Here is a 17,388-nt window from a genome sequence, read left to right as displayed (position 1 = left end):
CATACATCACAGTCATCTACCGCTCCTGCAATTGTGGATTTACATCAGGAGTAGGTGCCCCATTGTCTCAGATTTAAAATTCCCATTCTTGTATGGATATTCCTTAATGGCTTTGCCCTTCCCTATCTATGCAACCTCTCCCAGCTCAATGGATTGATTGTAACCTTGCACAATTCCAGAGATTCTCAAAAGGTCCTGGTAGATTGTAAAACCGCAAACACAACACCGCTATTCATGAAAGGGGACACAAGAAAGCAGGAATCTACAGGCCAGTTAGCCCAACATTGGTCATTGAGAAAATGCTGGAATCCATTGTTTTGAAAATCTTAATACTATAGAGTGACATGGTTTTATGAAAGGGAAATAATTTGAGGATGAAATAAGCAGGGTCGTTAAAGAACCATCAACGAGTTTATTTGGATTTCCAAAAGGCATTCAAAAATGTGCTGCATAAAAGATTACTACAGGGCAGCATGGTGGTTCAGTGGTTAGCACTGCTGCCTCACGGCATGGAGGTCCCAGGCTCGATCCCAGCTCTGGGTCACTGTCCGTGTGGAGTTTACACATTCTCCCCGTGTTTGCATGGGTTTTGCCCCCACAACCCAAAGATGTGCAGGGTAGGTGATTTGGCCACACTAAATTGCCCATTAATTGGCAAAAATGAATTGAGCACTCTAAATTTATATTTTAAATAAATAAATAAATAAATAAAAGATTACTGCACAAGAGCTCATGGTGCAGGGGTAATATTGATTGAGGATTGGTTACCTAACAGAAGAAAAAAATGGGGATAATGGGATAAATGGGAAATTTTTCGGTTGGTAAATTATAACTAGTCGAGTGCCATAGGGATCGGTGCTGGGGCCATAACTATTTAGAGGGCGCAATTCTCCAGAAAGATTTCTAAGTGTGGTAGCGAGCAGGAATTGCCGTGAGCTTCCCGACGTTCAGGCCAGCTTAATGAGGCCCCACAGGCTTCTCACTGCAAATGAAGGCTCGTCAGCCGATTCACCGGCACCATAGTCGCCAGACCCCGCTAACAAGGTTGAGCAGCACTTGCTCAGCCAACCCCCGTCAGCTTACAATAATGTCACCCAGGAGACTGGCCCCAAGATTCGCGGACGCAGACGTATGGAGGCTCATAGATGCGGTGGAGGCCAGGAAAAATGTCCTGTTCCCCCGAGGGTCCTGGAGAGTCAGCCACTGGGCAGCCAGTGCTGCCTGGAAAGAGGTAGCGGTGGCTGAAAATTCCAGGAGTGTGATCAGGAGGGCTGGTCTCCAGTGCAGAAAAAAGTCAACATCCTACATCGGGCAGCATGAGCTCCCTCTCCCCCCCTCCGGTGAATTTTCCGCCCCCATGCGAGCGTCCCCCCCCAAACTCTCCATGCGATCCCCACCTGTCTCTTTGCCCCCCCTCTCTCCCTTCAACCTCTTCCCCCAAACCCTTCACATCCCCCCCCCCCCATGTGGGTAATGATGCCCTCTCTGTGTCTCCTCAGGAAAAGCTCTCCCACAATCACCGGGATAGGGCCCAGACTGGTTGAGGGGTGCTGGACACAAGAATCCTCACTTCCTTTGAAGAGCAGGCCCCAGAGGTGACCGGCGTGGCTGAGGACAGGGTGAACACTCATGTGGAGTTTGCCGGATGCCACAGAGATGAGGAACCACTGGACTCCACCCAAAGGACCTGTCAAACGTGAGTTGTTATTACCATACTGACTAACCGCTCCCTACTACTGACCACGTGTTCGTTCTCCCACAGCATCTCCAGTCCACGGCGCCGGCCCATCCTGAGTGTTCGCCTCTCCACCCTCCCAGGAGACCACCTTAGAGGGGAGCTCCGAGGAAGACACTATCGAGCGTCACAGCTGTCATTCCCACCTTCCACCAGTGCAGATACACATCTCGGTGGGAAACGTTAGTGGTCAGGCTTCTGGGGCACAATCTGGTGAGCACCACAAAGCTGCTGATGTACATCAGGTGGAGGTAGGAACCCCTAAACGAGACAGAAGTCGAATGTCTGCCGGATTCCAGGACCCAGCTGGGTCCCAGCCTGATGCTGAGCTCACGGACGTGCTAATGGAGATGTTAGGGTGCAGTCAGCCCATTCAGAGGGGGTTGTTAGCGACACTCCAGCAGATCCATAGCCGATTGGAGGAGTCCCAGAGCCTACGGATGCAGGAGGTGTCGCCGGCAATGAGTGGCACCGAGGCCAACACTGTTTGGGTGGCGACAGCACTAGAGAACCTGGTGCACGACGTCGGCACCATGAGTAAAGGTGACCAAGGCGTTGCGCAGTCAGTGATGGCCATGGCTGAGGCTCTTGACAGAATGTCCACCTCGCTGGGGGATGTTACTCAGTACCAGGCTGACCTTGATGAGGTTCTGCGGGACATGCCCCACTTTCAGATGGGAATGGCCACGGTACTATGGAGCTTGCCCAGTTTCAGGTGGGCATTGCCGCGGCACTGCAGAGTATGGTCCAGTCACTGAGGAGCATTGCCGAGGGCGCCAACGCGATGGTGCAAGCATCGGGGAGACACCAGGGCTGGCAGAGTCAGATGGCTCAAACCAGTTGCCCCAGGGCCCTATTAGCACCGGGCGAGAGGAGGGGTTGCTGGGTGGTAACCAGGACCTGTCCCATTGAGTGGTGACGGTGGCAACCAGCTCCCCCCCAGTTCTACCCCTCTGATGAGGCCATGTCACACAGTCAGCACCCGGAACAGGGTGGTACGGCAACAAGTGTGCCCGCCAGGGGCATCGAAGGCAACGGGACAAGGTAAGCAGCTGGCTGCCTCCACCTCTGATGTGCATCCTTGGGACACACCTAGATGTAGCAGTAGAGCTAGGAAGGCAAAGCACAGAGGATCATTGAGGGCGCCATGGGAGGGGGGAGCACCATTGGGAGAGTGGAGAATTGTAAAACACAATAAACACCCTTGATCACAACCAGTTTGACGCCTCTGTCACTTTCTTCCACAATGCGGTCCGACCTCCAAACCCTTGGCCCATCACTCCAGGCATTTCCCCCTCCCCTGTAACACTCACCTACCCTCCAGCCGTGCACATATCCCCGGAGCTGTGTACTATCCCCTGGGTGTTTCAGATGTTGGCTGCTGAGTGTGTGGTGTGGCCTCCCGCAGTGTTCAGGCAGTGTCCATGTATCAAGGTGTGATTGGGATGCTAGGCAATGACTCCCACATGCTACATGGTCCGCCCACGCACAGGAATCCACTTGGGTTGTGTGAAGTGCTCACTTAACCACGATTTCCAATCCCCTATCACAATACCCTTCAGTTACACGGCCAGAGGCCTCGACAGTCAGTGGGGGTTTCATAGAATTGATTATCATAGAATTTACAGTGCAGAAGGAGGCCATTCGGCCCATCGAGTCTGCACCAGCTCTTGGAAAGAGCACCCTACCCAAGGTCAACACCTCCACCTTATCCCCATAACCCAGTAACCCCACCCAACACTAAGGGCAATTTTGGACACTAAGGGCAATTTATCATGGCCAATCCACCTAACCTGCACATCTTTGGACTGTGGGAGGAAACCGGAGCACCCGGAGGAAACCCACGCACACACGGGGAGGATGTGCAGACTCCGCACAGACAGTGACCCAGCCGGGAATCGAACCTGGGACCCTGGAGCTGTGAAGCAATTGCGCTATCCACAATGCTACCGTGCTGCCCCTTATAGGTTATGGGTGGTCAGTTGGGCAGACGGGCATCCGGAACGGATACACACGATCCAGGGGTTGGCATGTTGGTTCCGTGCATGGTTCTCCCCCTCCGGAGGGTGACCCCCCCCCCAACCAGCCGAGGGTCCCCTACCCTGCCGAGCACTGGTGTGGCAAGCCCAGTGCCCCGGGTTCTTTGCCTGTGAGCAAAGATGGCTACTCACCTCCTCGGCTCCCCACAGAAGCCCTTCTGCTATGTTCACGTTGTTCAAAATGAATACTAATCGGCACCAGCATGACCACTTGCTGGGGAGGCCGATGAATGACGGAAGGCTGTTGAATATGGAGTGGCTGTCATTAATTTTATGGAAATGGGGCTTAAGTGATGATAATTGGTTTCTTGCCACACGACAGCGCGATCCCAATTTTGCCTACGAGAGCAGGCCAGTTGCATCGCAAACTGTTTGCCGCCTGGTGCGATTCTTGTTTTTGGCCTCCCCTGCCATTCACTGACCTTGTTTCACTTGAGCGAGAGCGTAACAAGGGCAGAGAATCGTGCCCACAATTTATGTTGATGATTTGGTGGCAACACTGAAGATTTGGAGGCAGTTGAGGCAGCACTTTAAGCTGGGGGCTGGATCAGGGGAGATGTCGACCGGGGGAATCACAGGTTTGAGCTGGGGAGGCTGGATGTGAGGTTTCAGAGATGGGAGGAGAGGGGAATCAGGGTACTAAAAGACCTGTTTCTGGGGTGATATTTTGCGAGGTTGGAAGAGTTGGGAGAGAAATATGGACTGGGCCAAGGGGAAGGGTTTAGGTACCTGCAGCTCCGAGACTTTGCTGGGAAGGAGGTTCAGAGATTCCCGATAGCGACGGCCCCTCGCTGTTGGAAGACATATTGACAGCAGGAGGAATGAAGAGAGTGGTGTCGTTGAACTACGGGAGGATTTTGGGTGAGGACAGGGTATCCATGGAGAGGATTAAAGCCAAGTGGGAGGACGAGTTAGGGGAGGATTTGGAAGACAGTTTGTGGTGTGAGGTGCTCCGGAGGGCACATGCCTCAACCTCATGCGCAAGGTTGGGGCTGATCCAGCTGTATGGGGCGCACCTCACGAGGGCGAGGATGAGCCAACTCTTGAGGGAGTGGAGGACGTATGGGAGAGGCCCCGCAAACCACATACACATGTTTTGGTCCTGTCCGAAGCTGGAGAGGTATTGGAGGGAGGTTTTCAGTATCATCTCAGGGATACTACACGTGAACTTGGAACCAGGGCCCCTAGAAGCAATTTTCGGGGTGTTGGACCGGCCCGAGCTGCAGGTGGGTGTGGGGACAGATGTTTTAGCCTTTGCCTTGCTGATTTCCCAGAGGCAGGTCCTGTTGGGGTGGAGGTCAGCTTCTCCGTCCTGTGCCTCAGCTTGGCGGGGTCCTACTTGAATTTCTGACTCTCGAGAAGATGAAATTTGAGCTGAGGGGATTGAAGGAGGGGTTCTACAATTCATAGGACTGCTTATTATGTACTCTCGAGAATTGGTTGCCATTGAACATGGGGGGGGGAGATGGGGAAAGAGGAGTTATTGTTGTTTTCGATTACATTATTTACAGATTGACTGTCAATTTTTTACCTGGAACACATGGGCAGATGGCTTTGGTTTGTATACTGACAGGGGTGCTGGTTTTGTTTGGGAGGTTGTTATTGTATTAGTTTTTGGATTGTTTTTTTCTTTTGTTGTTTATTTGATGAAAATGAGAATAAAAAGATGTTTTTTTAAAATCGATGTCAATAATTTGGGTGAAATGTCTGAGCATATTGTAGCCATATTTGCTCACATTACAAAGATAGGTGGGAAGATGAGGGGGACACAGCAAAAGGGATATAGAAAGGTTAAGTGAGTGGACAAAATTTGGTAGATTGTGTATAATGTGGCAAAATGTGAGGTTTCCACTTCAGGTAAGAAAAATTATAAAGCAATATATTATTCAATTTGGCGAAGATTACAGAATGCTTTGGTACAGACTGATCTGGATGTTCTCATACATAAATCACAAAAAGCTAGCATGGAGGTACAGCAAGTAATTAGGAAGGCAAGCGGAATGTGGCAATGCAGGGGCAAACAATATAAAAATGGAGAAGTCTTGCAATAATTGTACAGGTCTTTGGTGAGACTACATCTTGAGTACTGCTTACAGTTTTTGTATCCTTATCTAAGGAGGGATATATTTGTATTGGAGTCAATTCAGGTTGATTCTTCGTATGACGGATATGTCTTATGAGGAAATGTTGAGCCTATATTCATTGGGGATTGAGGTAGGTTAGGTACTGAAAGGTAGATGCTGAGATCCTGTGTGGACACTAGCCACTTCCCTTACCAGGGAAGCAACATCTGGAGGGTGGGAATTGGTAAAGATGCTTCAATCTTCCAGTGGCTCCACTTTTTCTTTTTTTGGTGACGAGGGCATCGCTGGCTGGGCCAGCATTTATTGCCCATCCCTAATTGCCCTTGAACCGGTGAGTAACCAACATTGCTGTGGGTCTGGAGTCACGTGTAGACCAGACCAGGCAAGGATGGAAGATTTCCTTCCTTAAAGAACATTAGTTAAATAGATGGATTTTTACAACAACCAACAATGGTTTCATGATCATCATTCGACTTTTAATTTTGGATTTTTTTTAAATTCAAGTTTCTCCATCTGCTGTGGTGGGATTTGAACCCAGGTCCTCAGAGCATTAGCCTGGCTGTTTGGATTATTAGTCCAGTGACAATAGGTTCAGGCATCGAACACTATCAAAAGACTTTGAAGCTGCAACTTTACAAACTATAATCTATGCCAATGAGACATGGAAGAGAAGAGCAAAGGTGTCATGTAAGTTGGACGTCTTTCACCAGCATTGCCCATGAACATCCTGGGCATCACAAGGCGAGACAGCATCGCCCATGAAGAAGTGTGTAATATGACTGGCCAGAAGTACTTGCGGGTCATTGTGACAAAGTGATAACCAAGACTGACACATCCCACAAGAGTAGCAGGAAAATGGACACCAACATATGGAAAAAGAAGGAACCAGCCAAAGAAGACCTGATGAAGTGCATTTAAAGAGGATCTTCAAGAGCAGGACACCATCTGGGCTGCAGCAAAATTAATTATGATGAACTGAGGCAAGTGATGGAGTCTTGCTGCAAATTGGTCCCAGGAACCAAGTCTAAGTAAGGCAGCCAAGGGATAAGTAGGGGGCAGGCAGGAAAGTGACATGGGGTGGGATTCTCCCCTACCCTGCGTGACTGAGGATCCCGGCGTAGGGGAGTGGCACCAACCACTCAGGGGTCGGGCCTCCCCAAAGGTGGGGAATTCTCCCACCTTTGGGAGCCAGCCCCGCGCCGGAGCAAGTTGGCACCAGAAGACTGGCGCAAAAAACCAGCGCCCCCGGCAGCAGGGCTGGCCGAAAGGCTTTCGCCGGTCGGCGCATGCGCCGGCAGTGACATTAGCGGCAGCTGGCCGCTGACGTCACTGCCGGCGCATGCGTGATGTGGGGTTCTCTTCCGCTGTGGTGGCCGCGGAAGGAGAAAGAGTGCCGCCAGGCCACTGGCCCGGAGTCTGAGCGGGGGCCCCCGATCGCGGGCCAGGCCACCGTGGGGGCACCCCCCGGGGTTCGATCACCCCCCCAGGACCCCGGGGCCCGCTCGCGCCGCTGATCCCGCCGTTACAGAGGTGGTTCAAACCTCGGCAGCGGGAGAGGCCTCACAGCGGCGGGACTTCGGCCCATCCGGGCCGGAGAATCACCGCAGGGGCCTCGCCGGTCGGAGTGGTGAGATTCCTGCCGCCGCCACTTCCCGGGTGGCGGAGAATCTCTGCCACGGCGGGGGCGGGATTTTAGGCGGCCCCAGTCGATTCTCCGACCCTGCTGGGGGTCGGTGAATTTCACCCCTGAACTTTTTTCTCCTTTGCTGGTTGCACACAAACATGGAGTAGGAAAAGTTTAAATGGATTATAACAGTCTCAGTTACCAATAATTTTATTTTAGTGTCTGGAATAAGTTGCATATCACAAATAGATTTTGATAAATGCAATTGCTAAAGATTTGAATTATACTCAATGAAATTTTCAGAAGCGGTCAACTAATTGGAATTTATTGAGGTAATAATGGATATTTCCACCTTGTGACTATGTTATTAACACTGTCACTGCATTGGTGGAATTGCCACGATTTTGAAATGGTAATTAATTTTTTAATAATGCACTGAGGTTCCTACATTTAGGTTTTGCTATACTGTGCTGCTACAATCTATCCTGCCCAAATGGACTCATGGAATGCTGGCCTTTATCTGAAATGAGTTGGAATTCAAAAGTGAAAAAGTGATGCTTCAGTTGTACAGAGCCTTGTTCAGATCACAACTGGAGTTCTTCATTCAGTTTTGGATGCAGAACCTCAGGAAAAAATGCATCAGCCTTAGGAGTACAGCGCACATTCACCAGAATGATACCAAGGTTTCAAATGGTTTAAATTATAAGACCCAATTGCATAAACTTTATTTCTCCGTCCTTCAGTTTAGAACATGGAAGACTGAAATTTTGAGGGATTGCTGCACTGTCATAGGTGGTGTCTTTCAGATGAAAAGTTAAACTGAGACCCCCCTGCCCTCTCAGGTGAATGTAAAGATCTCATGATACTATTTCATTGCAAAGCAGGAGTTATTCTTGACGTCCTGGCCAATATTTGTGTAAGAACACAAGAAATAGGGGCAAAGGTAGGCTATTTCGCTCCTTGAACCTGCTTCACCATCCAACAAAATTATGTCTGATCCGATTGTGCCTCACTCCACATACCTGTTCCACATAACCCTTAAACTCTGTTGATCCAAAATCTGTTTAACTCAGCCTTGAATATATTCAGTGATCGAGGCTTCCGGTGCTCTGTAATAAAGACCCTCAGAAGAAATTTCACCGTATTATCTCCTTAAATGGGAGACTCCTTGGACGGGATTCTCCATCTCACCAGCTGACCAATGGGGTTTCCCATTATGGGCAGGTCTGCGCCATCGGGAAATCTCTTGTCTGCCAGCGCAATGGAGATTCCAACAGCCGAGAGTCCAGCCCCTTATTTTTAAGCTGTGGCCCCGTGTTCTAGATTCCCCCAAGCGAGGAAACATCCTACTAGCATTTACCCTGTCAAATCCCTTCAGAATCTTAAAATGTCTCAATAAGATCACCTCTCATTCTTTTAAACTCCAATGATTATCGGCCCAACTGCTTAAACGTTCCTCAAAAGACAACCCTTTCATCCCAAGAATTAGCATCGTGAACCTTCTCGGAACGGTTTCCAATGCAGTATATCTTTCCATTTAGAAGTGGACTCCGGAAGCACTTTTTCCACACTAAGGTGGAAATCTAGAATCTGTTTACTCAAAGGCTGTGGATATTGGGGTCAATTGAACTCATCAAGACAGAAGGTTAATGGGTTTTTGCTGGGTAAGGTTCTTAAAGAAGTGAAGCAAAGGTGGATAAATGAAGTTGATGTACATGATCCAATTAAATGTTGAACATACTCCAGGGGCTGAATGACCTTTGTGAATTTTGTATAATTTTTTTCATTTAGTTATATACACCTAGTTTTTATCATTGTGAAATAACCACAAAATAATCCATACCATCTATACCAAAACTAATCATAATTTACAGACTGATATGAGAAATTGAATAAGGTGTAAGATTCCTTCTATGTTCTTGGAAACCCCAGTCCCAAAGTTCCTAGTTTGGATAAATGTCGAGCCTCATCCCGATAAGGAGGGTCAGGAACTTGGGAGCAGTTTTGCATCACCTGGTCCGGATCTCACCTTGCTGCTTACTGATCATAGAAAATCTCACCGTATTGTATCTTTTGAGGTATTTCTTTCAGCTTTTCTTGATGCACTAAATTACACAAGGACTACTGGTATCTATTTTTAAAATGCCCGAAACTTCTCCTGTACTCCGTCTATATTATGATCAACTATACAAAACAGATACTGTTATCTAGTGCAAATCATTATCTTAGAAACTTGGTTTCCCTTCCACCCCCATGTTTAATGAAATAAAAACCTAATTGCTACAAAGCAACTACAGGAGTAGTCTCCCAATAAGTACAAGTAACTTGGAGCTTGGAACTCTGCTTTGGGTGCAATGCTTTGACACAAGGTTTTAATTATTGTGCAACTTGCTTCCCATTATAAGAACCAAAGGAAAAAGATTAAGATTCCGCCCCCAAAGCCTGCTCACAATTCAATTAGATTGTGGCAATCCATGCTATATCCCTATTTACACTGCACCCTTTTCCCTCCGTATCCTTTACTTTAACCTACATATCAAAATCCTTTTTTTACTGAGATCCTGATCTCTCATCTGCTATTATGCACTCTGGAACATATCGAGCAGAGAGCAAAATAAAATCAAAGGGAAAATTGCCCCCGAGTGTATGTGTGAGTGTTTGTGTGAGTATGCGTGAGAGAGTGTGTGTGTAGGCCAAGCAACACTGGGGGTGGGAGAAATAGATCAATAACATAAAAATTGCATCAATTTTCAGTTAACATTTGGCAGAAAATGTTCCAATAAGCAAAAATAATATTGAATCGCCACCCAGCCGGCAGGTCATTTCAGTCACACCTCCCAGCAGAATTTGTTCTCTTTCATATATGGTAGCACACAGGACACAACTGGAGAAGATTAAAGGATATAAAATTAATGGAGGGTAACAAATTGGATTAAAGATTAGTTTGAAGGGCGGAAGTCGAGAGTCGGATTAGGGGCCATTTCTCAATGGATGGCAGTGGGTAACAGTATCCCACAGAGTTTCACTGCTTCTGTTCACAGTGTACAATGATTTAGATTCCAAGTTCGATTATCAGAAGAGACTCAGTCGAGGCACAAATAATTCTAAGATTCAAAGTAAACTTCAAGGGGTCATTGACAAGATGTGAAATGAGCAAAGGAGCTGCAGATGGAATTCAATTGCAGTAAATGTGACTCGCTGAATTGTGGTAAGAAAAATCACATGTAGAATTATACATTGAATTGGAAAGTAGGGTGAAGGGGATGGATAGAGGGATTTCAGGTTCCCAAGACAAGAAAAGCAGCCCCTTAATTGCATAATGCCATAAAAACAACGCAAGACCGTGTGCCGGATTTATGGCAAACCATGTAGAATTATAAAAGGCAAGATATAATTGGCAAATTTCTAGTAACACTACAGTGTGTGTAGTTTTAAATTTCGCAGCATAATTTGTCTGCAATGAGGAAACACAAAGAAGAAAGACTTGTAAAAGAGTACAGATGAAATTGAAAGGGGATTTGAAAAAAAAAGTGTTACAAATAATAAAAGGACGGGGCACAGGAGATGGAAATTGATTAATTGAATTTAGAATCAAAAGACAAAAGAAGAACCAAAAGACAAAAGAAGAGATAAGCAAATTAATGCAGATGCTGGAATCTTAAACACAAAATGCTGGACGATCTCAGCAGGTCTGACCGCATCTGTGGAGAAGTGAGCTAACGTTTCGAGTCGGGATGATTTTCGCAAAGAGCTTTGACAAAGTCATCCAGACTCGAAACGTTAGCTCCCTTCTCTCTCCACAGATGCTGCGATTGTCAGAATAGATTTAAGACAGATAATAGAAGAAACCTTATTTTACAGAGGATTAAGTCATGGAATGTACTTCCAGAGCTTGTGATTGAAGGAGACAACGAGCCAACATTTAAGAGCGGGTTAGATAGGGAGCAGAGCCCATACTGGGATCAGGACGGTTGTTCATATTGCGGAAGAACACCCAAACCCAAAGCTTGGGCCGAATGCACGTTGTCGTTTTATAGTAACTTCAGTGGTGTCAGATATGAAGAATGTAAAACCTTCAAAAACAAAAAATGCCATTCCAAAAAAAGTCATTCCTACGTTTATAACCATACTATTTGTTCAATATAATCATTTTTAGAACTGTTTATGGAGGCAAATATTGACAAACTAGTCCAAGGGAGGCTAAGCAATGCTAAACATCCCAGCAATTCATCGCTCACTCTTCAGCCTTTGCCAGACTTGCGTTTATAATCAAGTTCCAATGAAAAAGTTTACACGGATGGTCAGCGAGCTGTTTTCATCGTGAGGACTGCTCTCGAGACTGCCCGTTACTCTACAACGTAATTCTATCAAAAATATTTATGATAAAACCGTACATTTATTACACAAGTAGTAGCCTCTCTCCGGTAGGCACATATTTGCAGACACACACAGCCCTTTATCGGAAATATAAACTGACTGCTACATATTTGGGTCTTCACATTTTTCTGAGGTTCGGCATCACATATCAATTCAGTGGACAACTTGGGTGTTCCGAATTTTACTTGCTCAATATCCAAGTAATTAATTCAGGGGGTCAAACAACCTTAAATCACTGGCTGGCTAGAGACTCCAGGCACTGCAGCTCAGCAAAGGGGAAGAAGCGGTGAGTTGTTTAATTGTATAATTAATTAAAGCTCCTCGGGAGCTACAAAACTACAAAGCCCCTGCTCCAGCACCCAATGGAGAACCGAACCTCAATATACTGTGCAGCTAGCGTGGTGCCACCGAGTCCTGATTTACCCTCTCTCTTTAATCTCAAATCTCATTCTGACCATGAATCGGAACAAACGTTCTTATATTTTTTTTTAAACTTCCTCTCTTTATAACTATCTCAGGAGACCAGCCACCCAAAAACTTATTTTGGCTCCACACGATTACAGCTGACAACCAAACAGACATTTCATACAGACTACCACGGTTTGAACTGAATGACTGAGCCCACCCTACCTGAAGCCAAATAACCCACTTAGGCTCGATTAGTGCTGGGACAATCCAGTTATCAGCCGTTTGCAAAAGCATTGTTGGATTCCCATTGGTCCCAGGCCAGACGCAGATGCAACACGAACCGTGCAGCCCAAGTGCTGGGATGTACCCCCTCCCCTCCCCTCCCTATTATGGGTGACTATTTTCTATATGAACAGGAGCCAGAAAATTAGTCAAAAATGTTACATTTTGCCCGCAGTAAATGGTGTTCTTTACCAGCTGTCAATTTCGATTCACACCCTGTGGAGCCCTCAGACAGAGACCCTCCAGAGCAGTTTAAAACTATTTGCTTTCATGTCAGAATTTTCACTGGCGTTTGTAGAATTGCTGTCTGCACCAAGGGTCGGCAAAACCAACAGTTTTGGTTTAGTATCAAGGGGGAGGAGATCCTCATTTACTGTGACCTTTCCTAATCCCAGCCTCAATAAGGTGAGCCGAACCAACAGAAAACTGGAAAACAACTAACTCTCTTCTACTTTCGACAGTATTTGACTAAATAAACTGCAGCAGAACAATCACAGACTAATAAAAATTGCCCAGAACAACAAGCGTGTACTTGTCTCGAGAAAGCGGCGAGGTGGTTGCTATCTATCCTGTGAATGGACACCCGGGTTTCCAGAAAGCAGCCCGATCCACATTTCATACAAGAGCTGGTTTAAATTCGCGGCTACCTTCTCTCCTGACCGCCCGCAGCCCGGTATTCGAGATTCCCCCGTCAGCGAGGAAGAGCGGTTCTGACCAATGTTATCCTGTTGAGGCGACATAGTTTGAAGATGTGTAATTCCTTAATCGCCCTCTGCATTCATTCTAAGGACAAGACTTCGAGATATTCACCGAACTGAGATTCTTGGCGCTGCAGCTAACGCGAGCTTCATTTGGGGAAAGACTTGACCAATCCTCCCCCACACACGGCACTCTAATAGTCTGGGCAGAAAGTTCTGAATGGCCTGGTTATCTGACGATCTTGTTATTAAATAAGCTTTGTTAAAGCCAGCGTCACCGCTTTACCATGGATACTACTCCTCTTCTCCAAGTATCCGGGCCCTGGGTCTTAAAGCCCCACGGGTTACCTACACTGCTGCGCAGCGCAAATATCAGATGGGAATCTCTGCTGATTATACTTATGGACAGGCGCTGTCTAGTGGTCCTGTCAACCACAGATCATTCCACACCAACCCGGCTCACACACGCTCTGATTACAGAGTAAACTATCATCGCTCCAAATGCACTGTCCCACCTTAATTTCGCCTTATATCTAATTGGCCGACAGAATAACCCCTTGTTTGATTAAATACCGCGCGTAGTATCACACCGTTTACTGCACGTTCGCTTTCTGGATCCCAATGTTGAGAAATGAAGACGTTGGAATAACATTCTGGGGACTAAATCATTGCAGGAATTTGAAAAGTATTCATATGTCCTCGTGTCTCACATAAAACAAATATGATCAGGTTCTGCTCCCCCCCCCCCCCCCCCCGCCCAATTGTTGCCATGTCACACACCTCCTCAATAGATCCATCCCACCGTGTACAGCCCAATCTCCAAACTTCATAGGAGCAGTAGGCCATTCAGCCCCTCGAGCCTGTTTCCATCATTCATCTAGATCATGGCTCTCATGGCTGATCTTCCGGCTGGTCTTCCACCTCAATGCTATTTACCGGCAGTATCCGCATATCCCTCGATATTTTTAATATCTGGAAATTGATTGATCTCTCTCTTGAATATACCCAATGACTGACCTGGATAGCCCTCTGAGGTAAAGAATTCCAAGATTCACCAGCCCATTTACTCCCTCTCTGAAGTATTTAAATGCTTCATACTGCCCAGTTTAACCTGTCTTGAAATTCATTCAATCCCATTCCCACTTGCCCCACTCAAAGTCACCAAAATATCCTTTAAAACAACGGTTCAAAACATTTAATTAATCCTACTCTTAATTATTTTAATAGTATTCAATATTCTGTCTTTAGGTACTGTCTCTCCCCCCCATGTGATACATCCATGGCATTGTCCTAGCCTTGGTTCCATGCCTAATCGCCTCAATGAAATCTGCACATCTGTTGCAGCACATTCTGCTCTCTCACTCCACCATCAGCTCAGCTGTAACCCCAGTTGACATTCTTACCTTCCTTTCCTAATCTAAAACATACAGTGCTGAAGGAGGCCATTCGGCCCATCGAGTCTGCACCGACCCACTTAAGCCCTCACTTCCACCCTACCCCTGTAACCCAATAACCCATCCTAACGTTTTTGGACACTAAGGGCAATTTAGCATGGCCAATTCACCTAACCTGCACATCTTTGGACTGTGGGAGGAAACAGGAGCACACGGAGGAAACCCACGCAGACTTGGGGAGAAAGTGCAAACTCAACACAGACAGTGACCCAGCGGGGAATCAAACCTGGGACACTGGCCCTGTGAAGCCACAATGCTAACCACTGTGCTACCGTGCTGCCCCATCTACACGCTACCCATTGCTGAAATCATTCACAGACATGGAACCAACTTTCACTTTCTCAATCACCCAGCAGTAGCACTCAGATCTCCTTCTTTGCACTATTCTTAACTCATACACTCCTTTGTCCTGGTTGAAGCAAGAACTTCCTTTAACTAAAGGTCAGCACATCCTATCAGAATCCCTGTGCCTCACCCTTAATCTCCATCCCTCTCCCCGGCAAACACTCTGAGCCCAATTTTGCGCAAACACAATGTTTTATTTTACCCCTGAGGTAAGTTTCAAACCTCATTTTCCAGCTACCAACAAAGACCACCTATTTCCACCGCCACAATATCACCTTCCTACATCCTGATCTCATCATCATTGCTGCTGCAACTTCATCACCTCCGAACGTAACCCATCTAATAGTATTCTCCCCAATCTGCTGAGTACCAACTATTGCTGTAATTCCAACACAATGTCCCTTGCATCATAAACCCATTAAATTCCATCCTCTAATCATACCTGTCCCCTCAATCAAAACCAAAATCTCAGCAGATCTGACAGCATCTGTGGAGAGAGAACAGAACCAGCGTTTCAAGTCCATATGACTCTTCGTCAAACCTACTGAGATTTTCCAACATTTTCTGTTTTTATTTAAGATTTCAGCATCCAAAGGAATTTGCTTTTACCTGTCCTCGCAATGTTTCCTCACATTCCCTCCATTGCCATTACTTCACTCCTCTTTATCCCTCAACTCTCAACATTGACCAATTAGCTACCCAAAATTGACCTGTTAGCAGCTCTCCCTCTCTCCACTCGATGTTCCACATAATACAATGTTCCACATAAAACCCGGCACCTTAATCTGACTCTCTTCCTTCAAAACCTTTCTCAAAACTGACTTTGCCTTGTATCACTTCCCTAACTCCTCTTCCACTTCTGCCGCATACCCATCCTCATGAGATACTTTGCTTTGCAATGTTTTTTGAACATAGAACATACAGTGCAGTAGGAGGCCATTGGGCCCATCGAGTTTGCACCGACCCACTTAAGGCCTCATTTCCACCCTATGGCATAAAGAGTTTAAAAGTTATGTTTCCTGAATCACAATAATGGGTCTTGATTTAAAGTGCTTTTCAGAGAAACTCTATTTACTTTTATTCATACATAAACCATGATGTGTACCATTATTATTCACAAAACATACTTCAGTATTTATGCACCAAAGCTAATATGAATTGGGTTTCTGTTCGCAGAGGGCATTAGGACCCAGTAAGAGACAGATTAGAAATAGTGGATTAGAAATAGATACTCTTATTATGCAGACTGTCAGCACAAAACTAATCTGATTTCTACTGGGAGAAAGAGTGCCGAACTCTTTGAGAAAAGTCAGTATAAGTACTACTCTGGATTAGACAGTTTTATGTTTATATTATGATGTTGACCTCTTCCTTGACCAGACTGTAGTTTATTGATTGAAGTGATGTGGGAGAAGACTGCGCCTCTTACCGATTGTAAGATGTTAAAACATGGAAAGGCCATACCATAGCCAGAAACATGACACAACAACCATTCTACAAAAGCACCCTTTTACATTTTATAGCTGCACCTCATTTGTCCTTTTACAGGCTATGGTGGTTTGATAGGACCAAGGAACCCCTTAAATTGTCCTCTTGACTTTTCCATTGCCATTTAAAGCCACAATGTTGGTCTTTGCCTCATTCATGTTTTGTCCAATAGACTCACTGTGTCATTTACCAGGTCTGCCGTGGTCTCTTAGACCTTCCTTTGTTCTGGCTAAGTGTGGTATCATCTGCATATTCCATATGCTACAACTTTTTAATGATGTAGCCACATCTCCCTGGGAACTCTTGAAGCCAAACTGCTCCTCTACCACTTCACACAGTGGGTGAATCTCTGATGATTATGTAGCAGTATTAGTACAAGACTGACGACACTTAGCATACAATGTTTTGAACAGTCTCCACTCACAAGGTCATTCACCTTTTGTCCATGTCTTATCAATAATCTCTTTCATTTAGGGCAGCACGTGGTGCAGTGGTTAGTGCTGCTGCCTCACGGGGCCGAGGTCCCAGGTTCGATCCCGACTCTGGGTCACTGTCCATGTGGAGTTTGCACATTTTCCCCGTGTTTGCGTGGTTTCACCCCCACAACCCAAAAGATGTGCAAGGTAGGTAATAATTTGCCCCTTAATTGGAAAAAATGAATTGGGTACTCTAAATTTAAAAAAACAATAATCTATTTCATTTAATTTCCTATTGTTTCGCCACCCACTTTTAGATGCTTCCACTGGTATCTGATCCTGTCCTCTGACTTTCTACTTTTGATGTTCTTTATGGCTTTTTATTTAATCTTTCAGTACCCCAGGTTGTAGTTCTCCTTCATTTAACTTCCAATCTTC

General features: G+C 46.2%; 1 protein-coding gene and 1 long non-coding RNA gene across 2 annotated transcripts in view; one reads left to right on the top strand and one right to left on the bottom strand.

The window, feature by feature from the left end:
- Positions 1 to 13,726, bottom strand: part of arhgap20 (Rho GTPase activating protein 20) — a 144,930-nt gene extending 131,204 nt beyond the window's left edge. The window contains exon 1 of the mRNA XM_038817771.1: positions 13,197 to 13,726. Coding sequence (XP_038673699.1) covers positions 13,197 to 13,289 — 93 coding nt within the window. The 5' untranslated portion in view covers positions 13,290 to 13,726. The remainder of the gene's footprint in view (positions 1 to 13,196) is intronic.
- Positions 1 to 17,388, top strand: part of LOC119977138 — a 250,482-nt gene that overhangs the window by 28,503 nt on the left and 204,591 nt on the right. The window lies entirely within an intron of this gene.

This window comes from Scyliorhinus canicula, chromosome 14 (genome assembly GCF_902713615.1).
Source record: "Scyliorhinus canicula chromosome 14, sScyCan1.1, whole genome shotgun sequence".
In the NCBI taxonomy this organism is placed as follows: domain Eukaryota; kingdom Metazoa; phylum Chordata; class Chondrichthyes; order Carcharhiniformes; family Scyliorhinidae; genus Scyliorhinus; species Scyliorhinus canicula.
Note: the sequence above shows the minus strand (reverse complement) of the source record. Positions and strands in the feature narration are given on the sequence as shown.